General features: G+C 45.1%; 1 protein-coding gene across 2 annotated transcripts; it reads left to right on the top strand.

Moving 5' to 3' along the window:
- Positions 1–34: 34 nt before the first annotated feature.
- LOC144596647 (cystatin-like) lies at positions 35–10,278 on the top strand. Of its 2 annotated transcripts, XM_078405250.1 has the most exons (4): positions 35–153; positions 1,313–1,515; positions 5,465–5,575; positions 9,811–10,278. In XM_078405250.1, the coding sequence occupies exons 1-4, from the start codon at positions 126–128 to the stop codon at positions 9,952–9,954; spliced, it is 486 nt and encodes a 161-aa protein (XP_078261376.1). In that variant the 5' UTR covers positions 35–125; the 3' UTR covers positions 9,955–10,278. The 2 variants fall into 2 exon arrangements, with proteins under 2 accessions (XP_078261376.1, XP_078261374.1); XM_078405248.1 differs by lacking the exon at positions 35–153 and having other exon boundaries at positions 1,115–1,515.
- The last annotated feature ends 1,767 nt before the right edge of the window (positions 10,279–12,045 follow it).

Raw genomic sequence — 12,045 nt, forward strand, 5'->3', positions numbered from 1 at the left:
ATGTGGGACATTGCACTGTTTACTCTATTGACCTTCAGCGGGTGTACGGTAAACAACACACTGACTGATGCACCACAGTTTCGTTCAGCAATACGAACAGCCAGGAATGAAAGAGACAACAGACAATGGAAGACACTACCCGGTCCATCACAGGTACTGATCTCCCTACTATTAAAGGGATCTACAGGAGGCACTACCTCAAAAAGGCAGCTAGCATCATCAAAGACCCGCACCATTCTGGAGACGCTCTCATCTCACTGCCATCAGGAAGAATGGACACGAACCTGAAAACCGTGACCTCCAGTTTCAAGAACAGCTTCTCCCCACAAGCATCAGGGTCTTGAACACTGCTCAACGCCAACCTCAGCAACTATGATCTTCTACGGACTGTGGTTGCACAATAGACTTTGGTTTTGTATTATTATGATCTGGTGACCTGGTATCACTAATTTATAAGTTATTGATTATTGCATACTGTATTTCTTTGTGTTTTATTGCATTCAATACCTGTTAAGCTGCACTAATTAAGAATTTCATAGTTCTGTATCTGGTACATATGTCAATTAAACACCCTTCATTCTTTTGACCTTCTGGTGCTTTGTCAGATTCCCCTGATCAGGATGGGCCCTGACTTATTTTCCAACAGCAAGTTGCTCCAGATACAGGATTTGGGATGGATCGTGGCAGTTTAAGGAATGTGACATTTGCGGGGGAAGAAACCTCTAAGTCCATGAAATCATTAACATTTGCACAAGATAGCTGTTAATCCTATTGCTTTGGAGCTTGGTTGAAGAACAGTCTTTTTAGAACATAGAACAGAACCGCATAGGAAAAGGCACTTCAGCCCACAATGTCCTTGCTGAACCTGATGCCAAAACCAACTATTATCTGCCTGCATGTGATCCACATTGCTCCATCCATATGCAAGTGCCTATCAAAAAGCCTTTCAAATGTCAATATTGTTTCTAGTAAAGGTCTCAGTATGTAAACATTTATTTTAATGAAGAATCCCATATTTCACCATCCCTTCACCTGGGAATGGTCCAGCACTTAAATATTAAGCCACGGTTTGAGAGTGATAACACTGTTAATAATTATATTCAGGAAGGAACTCTGCCAGAGAATACATGGGCAAATATGAATGTGTTTATTTTGTTGTATGTCAGCATTTCACAGAGTGTTTAGACCTATCTAAACCGACAACATGGAAGAGTGACCTTGCGTATGACACAAAGGAGTCTGCCAAACCCAGCTAATGTGTGCTCCCAGAGTTGTTTGTTGCTTACTGAAACTGTACCCCATTCTACAACAGGCAAAATGTGCGCGAGGTGGCTGTGTCTCTATACCCTAATCATCGCTGCCCTCTTCTCTGTCTCCACTGCCGATGGAGCACCCATCAGCCCCAGCAACAAGGCCGTTAGCAGCTCACTGGATTTTGCCGTTGAATCGTTCAACATCTTCTCAGAGGACGATCACCTCTTCAAAGTCGGAAGGATTTTGTCCTCGCAAGTTCAGGTAACTAGATCGAGCTTTGGTGATCCCTTTAATCCTGAAGTGAAATGTGTTTGTCAGGGAGCGCTGATTGCACATTTTAAAGGCTAAAAGAACGCCTTCCCCTCTAGTTTGCTTTCTCTAGTTTGACTGACAACTTGGGCCAGCCCTGTTGTACAGAGAATATGCAGGATAAAAGAAACATGGAGGCACAAGGAACGACAGATGCGGGAATCTTGAGCAAAACACAAAGTATTGGAGAAACCGAGTGGGTCAAGCAGCATCTGTGGAAGGAATGGACAAATGACGTCTCGAGTCAGGACCCTTCTTCAAACTGATGGGGTGGGGGAGGGGTGGTTGTAGTTGAAAAAGAGAGTAAGCAGGACAAAGCCTGTCAAGTGACAGCTGGATACAGGTGAGGGGGTGATTAGCAGATGGGTGGAGTAAGTAACAAAGGCTGGAAGTGAAAAGGAGGCAAAAGGGTGTCAGATAAGAAGTGAAGAGGAAGAGTGAAATGTAAAGCTGGAGGGAAGAGTATGGTGGAAGGGGGTAGGGGGAGATGAATATTAGCTACTTTGTTATCAAAATAGATTGATCAGGAAAGTTGTGCTAAAAAAACGAGGAACCTTCCTCTCCTTGGTTGCCATGACAGGACATGGTTGTGAGGTCATGGGGTCAGTGAGGTCGAGCCTTGTGATGTGCTGAAGGGTAGTGGTATTGGAGTATTATTGTCACCAGTGCATTGCGTGCACTCCAGACCATATCGTACATGGGTACGTTAGGTAGTGCCAAAAGATAAAATAAACAGAGTGCTTGTTGTAGCATTACAGCCACACTGCCGAGGGGGCAGCACAGCGGGGTGACATCAACGTTTCCCCTCGCACAAGCAATCTTCATTTGGGTGATCTGTCCCCAGAGGCATTGGTGTGCCTTCTTGGCTGTCGCTTCAACGCAGTTTTGCCCCTTCATTATCAATGGGTCCGAATGTTGGAACTCCCCGTCTAACACCTGCACCTGCAGAAACTGTAGACTTAAGGAGGTGGCTCACCACAGCCGGGGTTGGGCACTAATCAGCAGCTATGGGAATGAAGCCCAGATCCTGAGAGATGAATAAATAAAACTTATTTCTTGATTGTTTGTTTGTTCCTGAACTACAGCCAAAACGGTACATTATAGCGTGACAATTTTATATCTATCTATATACTAAAACTCTCATTTGTTTGTTTGTTTGTTCCTGAACTACAGCCAAAACGGTACACGATAGCGTAACAATTTTAGGCCCACCTTACTCACCGTCTAATGGTGATTTTGGTGCTAGTGGAAGAAGTTTCATTGAAATCGGTGTTATATTTTTTAAGTTATTCACATTTTTAAGTTTCAATATATCTCCTAGGGAGGGAGGGAGGGAGGGAGGGAGGGAGGGAGGGAGGGAGGGAGGGAGGGAGGGAGGGAGGGAGGGAGGGAGGGAGGGAGGGAGGGAGAGAAGGGGGTGGGGGGAGGGAGGGAGGGGGAGGAGGGAGGATTAGGGGGGTTGAGGGGGATGGAGTGGGGGGGGAGATGGGGAAGGGGAAGGGGGAAGGGGAGTGAAGGGGGAGGGGGATGGGGGTAGAGGGGGAGGGGAGGGGGAGGGAGGGGGTGGAGGGGGAGGGGGAGAGGAAGGGGAGGAGGGAGGGGTGAGGTGGAGAGAGGGGGAGGAGGGAGGGACGGTGGGGAGAGGGGAGGGGGAGGGGAGGAGGAGAGGGAGCTGCACCAATGCAGGAGAGGTTAGGGCCCAACGAGTCCACGGTCTAGTATCCCTCTAAACCTTTCGTATCAATATATTTGAATAATGAAAGGTCTAGATAGAGTGGATGTGGAGAGGATGTTTTGAGCAGAGGGAGAGTCTAGGACCAGAGGGCACAGCCTCAGAATAGAAGGACGTATGTTTAGAATGGAGGTGAGACGGAATTTATTTCGCCAGAAGATAGTGAAACTGGAATTCATTACCACAGATGCTGTGGGGGCCAAGTCATTGGCTATTTTTAAAACAAAGATTCTTAGGTTCGTGATTTGTAAGGATGTCAAAGAGTATTAAGAGAAGGCAGGAAAATGTGTTGAGAGGGAAAAATAGATCAACCATGATCAAATGGCGGCATACACTTGATTTGCTGAATTGCCTAATTCTGCTCCTGTTTTATGGTCTCATTTGTTCAAATCCTTTAAAACACAATTGTATCCGCTTCAATAGCTTCCTCTGGCAGCTAACTCCAGGTACGGACTACCCTCTGAGTGCCAAAATTGCTCCAAAGGTCCCTCTTAAATCTCTCACCTCACCTTAAGCCTATGCATTTTAGTCTTTGAATTCTGGCCCCTGGGGAAAAAGACTGAGCATTCACTTTACCCATGCCCCTATGATCTTGCACACCTCTTGTCCACCTCAATATGATCATCCCTCAGCCTCCGAGGTGACAAAATAAAAGGTCCTCACCTATCCAACCACTCCCTATAACACAAGCCCACAAGCCCACAAGCCCAAGTAACATCCTGGTGAATTTCTTCTGTGCACTTTCCACTAAGTGGGCTTCAATTAATTCAACTAATTCTCTGGGCAACTGGCTTCACATTTAAAGACACAAAGTGCTGGTGCAACTGAGCGGGTCAGGTAGCATCTCTGGAGAACATGGATAGGCGATGTTTTTGGTCGCCTATCTATGTTCTCCAGAGATGCTGCGTGACCCGTTGAATTATAGAGTCATTGAGTCATACAGTGTGGAAACAGGTCCTTTGGCCCAACTAGCCCACACTGGCCGATATGCCCCAGATACACTAGTTCCACCTGCCTGCAATTGGCCCATATCCTTCCAAACTTATTCTATCCATGTACGTGTCTAACTGTTTCTTAAATGTTGCGATAGTCCCTGCCTCAACTACCTCCTCTGACAACTCGTTCCATATACCCACCACCCTTTGTGTCAAAACGTTACTCTCAGATTCCCATTAAATCTTTGCCCCTTCATCTTAAACCTATCTCACTGGTCCTCGATTTCCCTACTCTGGGCAAGAGACTCTGTGCATCGGCTCAATCTATTCCTCTCATGATTTTATACACCTCGATAAAATCACCTCTCATCCTCCTGCGCTCCAAGGAATAGAGTCTCAGCCTACTCAACCTCTCTCGATAGCTCAGACCCTCGAGTCCTGGCAACATCCTCATAAATGTTCTCTGTACCTTTTCCAGCTTGACAACATCTTTCCTATAACACGGTGCCCCAGAACTGAACACAATACTCTCAATGCAGGCTCACCAATGTCTTATATGACTGCAACATGACCTCCCAACTTCTATACTCAATGTGTAGGAAGGAACTGTAGATGCTGGTTTAAACTGAAGATTGACACAAAAAGCTGGAGTAACTCAGTGGGCCAGGCAGCATCTCTGGAGAGAAGGAGTGGGTGACGTTTCAGACTGGCCTGAAGAAGGGTCTCGACCCGAAACGTCACCCATTCCTTCTACACTCAATACTCTGACTGATGAAGGCCAATGTACCAAAAGCCTTTTTGACCACCCTATCTACCTGTCACTCCACCTTCAAAGAACTCCAGCACTTTGTGTCTTTATTGTAAACTGACATCTGCAGTTCCTTCTTTCTGACATCACATTAACTTTTTTATATCCCCCCAAAGTGGTACTGCTCAAAATTGATGTTATTTCCATTTCCCAGCTTATGGAAGAACCATTTAGAAGCCTGATAATAGAAGGGAAGAAGCTGTCCCTGTCGGGTGGTGCGCGCATTAAGGCTGCATTAAGATACCACACTTTATTGATAGCTTTAACAGGAACCGACTTGATCCATTCTCAAAAACAAGACCATTAAAATTCTGAACAGACACTAGGACACTGCACGGTGGTACAGGCACTCGAGATGCTGGTGGATTTGGTCCACGGCCAATGTTTTTTGTTTATTAAACTCTGGGTAAATTGTTCCGCTGCTAGGACCTGGGTGGAATGTTGTACATCCTCGACGTTGAACTGAAGAGGACAGAATGCAGGAAGGGAGCTGGTGAGGACCTGAGACAGTGCCCCGTGACGCTGGGAGGTTCCACGGTAAGAGATATGTGTCCACCGGAGGAGCATTGATCATCAGCTGGTGGGGGAATGGGAGTGGCAGAGTGTGGATGGAGGGGGGGCGGGGGGGAGAGGCTCCTGAAAGTGGGCAGGCAGGGAGTGATGAATAATTGCGACATGTCCTTCCCTGCAGATGCCAATACTCCATTGGCAATCTCCTTGGAAGATCTCAGGGAGGATATGCAACTGGGTGGGACAGAACTTGGAGGAAACCTACGCGGTCAGAGGGTGAACATGCCAATTCCAAATAGACAGCACCCGCAAGTAGGGTCAAACCCGGGATTCTGGTGCCATGAGGCAGCAGCTTTACCAACCATGCCGCCATGTTGCACCTAATGGCATAAAAGTATATGCAGAAAATAAAATGCAATCAATACATGTCTTTGATTAGAAACATAAAAACATAGAAAAATAGGTGCAGGAGTAGGCCATTCGGTCCTTTGAGCCAGCACCACCATTCAATATGATCATGGTTGATCATCTGAAATCAGTACCCCATTCCTGCTTTTTCCCCATATCCCTTGATTCCTTTAGCCCTAAGAGCTAAATCTAACTCTCTCTTGAAAACATCCAGTGAATTGGCCTCCACTGCCTTCTGTGGCAGACAAAAGCGGAGACTTTTTTTAAGTCACTTTATGCTCAGGGACTGAATGCACTCGCCCCACATGATTCTTATGCTTTGCCCATCGTTCAGAGGGTACTGGGACCAGAGCCATTGGTAACCTTGGCAAATCCTCTGTAGGTGGTTGTAGGTCTCATTCCTTTCTGACCCATGTGACCTTTCCTTCTGTGTCATTAAAGAAGTCAATCTGGACCTCTCCTTTTTCCTTTGGCAACATTAAAACATGAATGAACCTTTTGCCCTTCAGCCTCTTTATCATCTCTCCTATTTCCTTCGCTGCTGCTGGAGGTCTAGTAGCTATGGTCAAGTGTGACTCAGAGGTGTCTCCCAGTTCAAATCTATCCCTTTGGTTTTGAGAGGGGTGGACTATTATTCCTAATCCCGAGACCCCAAAGAACAAATAAGGGGTCACTGATAATTGTTCGTTTATTCAACCAGGGGGAGACATTTTCCTGGTTCCCGGGGTTAGGGAGGTGCCTATATAAAGCTGTGCAATGCGTTCGCTTATGCTCTTGGCTGGTTTCGACAAGATACTGTAAATACTGGTCTTTTGGATCCTGTACACTTTGCAGGGCACCATAAAGTCAGCTGACCAATTGAATGTACGGATTGCTAATCAATTGCCAACAGTATAGGACGGGCGCATTTTGCCCTGGTTCTTCCTTATTAATTAACTTTAGCAATTGATGGGTTTGAATTTGTGGTAGTTCCATAAACATAATGTCTGCGGTACAGTGTAAGACCGCTCCCAGTTTGCACAGAGCCTGTCTTCCCAGTAACGGGATTATAAAAGTATCAGTAAGTGGCTGGATACCCTCCCTGTTGGGCTTCCCCTTGCTGTTACTCCAGAGTAAGAGTTATTTTGTCCTTTAATCTTAAAGTTATACACAGCAATACCACTATAACTAAAAACACTACCACCTGCTTTTGTGTTTTAGGCACAGGTTCCTTATTTCCCTCTTTTTGTTCATCACCTGCTTTCTCCTTCTTTGTGGGTTGGTGTCTTTTCGCTCTCTCAATCCATTTCTTTAACAGAGATAGCTTAAAACTTCCCCCATACGGCCAATCTCCATTTGACCAATCATACAGATCGTTACCAAACGTTACCCCATATCAGTGATCTCCGGTGTCTTTTATTACAACATCAGCTGGCAATCCCGATGGGACAATGGGATCTCCTACCCTTTCCCAGTGTCTTATGATCTTTTTTATTACCTTGGCAGTCTTCTTACTTATCTACATTTTTCCTTCCTAGACCACCGGCTTCTTTTCCTTTGGCCTTTTCCTACCAGTAGGATTAGATCAGAATTAGCCGACAGTTATATTGTGCAGTAAACAACTTTTATTTTTTGTTAGATACAACTATACGAAAATATACTTTGTCCTTGGTTATATCTTTTCCTATAACATCTACTACATGGGTATACATTATTTCATTAGTCATAATGTACTTTTTATTTATCTTAATCTTATTCAACAACAGATGGTTAATACAAGTCAAACATAATAATAGGGTATCTTGACATTATTCTATCTCATCTTTCAAGCAGACCGCGCCACTGCCCCCTCTCCGAGCCAATCATAAGCCCCCATTCACTGTAACGTTTCTACACTACTCGTGGTAGGGGGCTCTGGTGGTCTACCCAGCTTGACATTCCATCTACTACTGTAACCCAGCATCCTGTAACTTTCCACTGAGAAAACAGGCTTCCTTATCTCCATCCTAATTTTGTTATGCTTACATTCACCATTCACCATTCTACGCATTCCCAGACAAGAGGTAATGCGTCTGATTTCTTATTTTGCTGATTCTCACAATCCTCTTCTGCACCTGGTCAACGAGAGATGCCAATTGCCACATCCGCACACCCTTTCGTTACCTTGTTTAATTCCGATCAAAATTAACTAAGGAAGGATTTAAAAATTTTCTTCCACACTCATCTCAGTCCTAAATGGCCTACCCCTTATTCTTAAACTGTGACCTCTGGTTCTGGACTCCCCCAAAATTGGGAATATTTTTCCTGCATCTAGCCTGTCCAATCCTTTAAGAATTTTATACTGTATGTTTCTATAAGATCCCCTCTCATCCATCTAAATTCCAGTGAATACAAGCCCAGTCGACCCATTCTTTCATCATATGTCAGTCCCGCCATCCCGGGAATTAACCTGGTGAACCTACACTGACCAAAATTGCACACAATACTCCAGGTGCAGTCACATCAGGGCCCTGTACAACTGCAGTAGGACCTTCTTGCTCCTAAACTCAAATCCTCTCGCAATGAAGGCCAACATGCCATTAGCTTTCTTCACTACCTGCATGCTTACTTTCAGTGACTGTTGTACAAGCACACCCAGGTCTCGTTTCCTAATCTGACACCATTCATTCTCTTCAGGGATGCTTCCTGGCCCGCTGAGTTACTCCAGCATTTTGTGTCTATCTTCAATTTAAACCAGCATCTGCAGTTCTTTCCTACACCATTCGGATAATAATCTGCCTTTGTGTTCTTGGCACCAAAGTGGATAACCTCACATTTATCCACATTATACTGCATCTGCCATGCATCTGCCCACTCATCCAACCTATCCAAGTCACCCTGCAGCCTTATAGCATCCTCCTCGCAGCTCACACTGCCACCCAGTTTGGTGTCATCCGCAAACTTGGAGATGTCACATTTATTTCCCTCGTCTAAATTGTTAATATATATTGTGAATAACTGGGGTCCCAGCACCGAGCCTGGCGGCACCTCAATATTCACTGCATATGTCAGTCCCACCATCTGAGAAATTAACCTGGTGAACCTACGCTGCACTCCTCAATAGCAATAATGTCCTTCCTGAAATTAGGAGACCAAAATTGCACACAGTACTCCAGGTGCAGTCTCACCAGGGCCCTGTATTATCTACATGGTGTTGTCAAATCAATTAATATTCAAAGTACCATCAAGTATTATATTATATTTTTCATATTTCAGATACAGCGCGGAAACAGGCCTTTTCGGCCCACCAAGTCCGCATCGCCCAGCGATCCCTGCACATTAACACTATCCTACACCCACTAGGGACAATTTTTTTTTACATTTACCCAGTCAATTAACCTACATACCTGTACGTCTTTGGAGTGTGGGAGGAAACCGAAGATCTCGGAAAAAACCCACGCAGGTCACGGGGAGAACGTACAAACTCCTTACAGTACAGCACCCGTAGTCAGGATCGAACCTGAGTCTCCGGCGCTGCATTCGCTGTAAGGCAGCAACTCTACCGCTGCGCCACCGTGCTGCCAGAATGAACACATTCTGTGTACAAAACACTCATATTGCCTCTTTCAAACACATACCCTCAAGTGCTTTTGGAGTTGTGGTACTGAACTCAGTAATTGCTGCCCCTGACATATGCAGTGAATATTGAGGTGCCCCTGGCAGCAATTGATGGATCAGTGGAATGCCCCTCCCCAGATTCAGGAGTAGCATGGGGAATTGTCTGTCTCAAGGAAAAATAGTCTCCACATCCCTAGGTTGATGGGGCATTGTGTTCACTGATTGCACTAGTCTGGGCACTGCTGAGTCTCCGTTACGATGCTCTGATTCATTTTCAGGTCCTCCTCTGCCACTTTGAAGTACTGGACACGTTCTGGCGTTACCAGAAAAGCCTTCTGAAATCCAACTGCATCCCGGCCGACCAACGGGAGATGAGCACAGAACATCTATTGGGAAATCTCACCCCAAATGCCCAGGCCTGATGGATTCCAGAAAGCCAACACTGGGTTCCCACCTCCTCCAATCAATCACAACAATGAGGTCTCCAGGCGTCTTCTACCCGTCAAGGCTGCTGCTCTTCATCCTTTCCAGACCTTTAGTTCTGATTCCCTTCTCTGCATCTTCTCTATTGCAGTCATTGATGAGAAGGGAGTAGCACATTAGACTGCTCCATAAAGTGGTGCTTACCATAACTTCCACTCTTTCACTTCTGTCCCACTGGAGAGTCTTCTCTGTGACCATTTAATTCATGGAGGTTGGCCTCAGGTGAAATTTTGCTTGCTCAATAAACCAATAGTTTTATTGCAAAATAAGGTGGCTGGAAATTTGAACGACGTTTGTGATCTCGTGGTCGTGGGGCTTGCAACATCCAGAGCTTCACCTGTTGCCTGGGCTCATTTTGCGCTGTCAGGCAACTACTATGAAATGAGTAAAAGAGCATGGAAACAGGCCCTTCGACTCACCTTGTCCATGCCAAATACATTGGCACACATGGCAGGTGCCAGTGGCCTGTATTTGGCCCAGAGCATTCTAAACTATGTTCTCCAGAGATGGCTGCCTGTTCCACTGAGTTACTCCAGAGCTTTGTGTTTTGCTCGATTCCAGCCTCTACAGATCCTTGTGCCTCTGGGTAGTGGGAAGACTACAGTTCCTTGTGCCTCTGGGGGAAAAACTTACCTCCTTATCGGTTGTCAAGGTAACAAACTTACATCACCCCACAATTAGAATCTCAGCATTCATGTAACTACTTTATGCAAAGGATACATACATACATCAAGAGCATCTGTTTCTATAGAAAAACATAACATATTGCCCTATATACCTGTGCTATAATTATTTTATTTCATTGAATATTTATCCTAACACAACTTGATGAAACCCGTAATCAAGAGGGCTTGACCTATAGGGAGAGGTTGGTCAGACTAGGATTTTATTCCTTGGAGTACTGGAGGCTGAGGGTGATCTTAAAGAGGTGTATAAAATCACGAGGGAAATAGAAAGGGTGAATGCACAGATTTTTTTTCCGTGTAGGGGAATAAAGAACTGGAGGACAGAAGGTGAGAGGGGGAAGATTTAATGGGAACTCAAGCGGCAACTTTTTCACGCAGAGGCTGGTGGCTTTATGGAACAAGCTGCCAGTATAGGGATTTGAGGCAGGTGCGGTAACACGATTTAAAAGACATTTGGATAGATACATGGATAGGAAAGGTTTAGGGGGACATAGGCCAAACACAGCTTAAGTGTGGCATCATGGTCGCCATGGATGAGCTGGGTCGAAGATCGCATTGCCATGTTGATTCTATGACTCGAAAAGCTAAAAGTGAAGAAAAATCAGACATTTACTGAAACCAAAGATGTTTTGGAATTACAAACACTCAAAGCGGTGTCCCTCTGTACCTGTGGACGAGATCACTGCCTCCATAGGACACTGCCAGAAAAACGGGAGTGGTGTAACTCCATAACACCTTATTTCATGCTTATCAAATGTTCTTGAAGCCTCCGATATTGAACAGCTTTTTGATTTCTTCAAAAGAACATTATTGCTTGTTTAAACCTTGTGGTTAAAGTAATGATATCTTTTCTTTGCTAAGCTTTCTGTTTACACCATGACAACAAAATCAAAGCTGCCCTCACACAGGTGCCAGGTGTAAGCAGAAAGATAAAAAACATGAACATTTGGAAATCCATCAGTGTTCATTTGCACAGCTGCTGCATCTAATAGAGTTATACAGCACGGAAACAGTCCCTTCGGCCAAACTCATCTATGCCAACCAAGATGCCTCATTTACACTCGTCACACCTACCTGCATTTGGCCCATATTTCTCTAAACCTTTCCTATCCATTTTCCTGTGCAAGTGTTTCTCATAACTGTTGTTATAGTACCTGCCTTAACTAACTCCTCAAGAGTAGGAAGTGTCGCACATAATGGAAGATTACATCGTACAGCCAGGTAGTGTCATGTACATCCTAATATCGTCGGAACTTCAGCCTCCTTATGAGTCAACAACCCACACCACGAATCAACCAAGTGAACCTTCAACCAAGAGTCATACAAACTGGCAACACAACAATG

This window comes from Rhinoraja longicauda, chromosome 9 (assembly GCF_053455715.1).
Source record: "Rhinoraja longicauda isolate Sanriku21f chromosome 9, sRhiLon1.1, whole genome shotgun sequence".
In the NCBI taxonomy this organism is placed as follows: domain Eukaryota; kingdom Metazoa; phylum Chordata; class Chondrichthyes; order Rajiformes; family Arhynchobatidae; genus Rhinoraja; species Rhinoraja longicauda.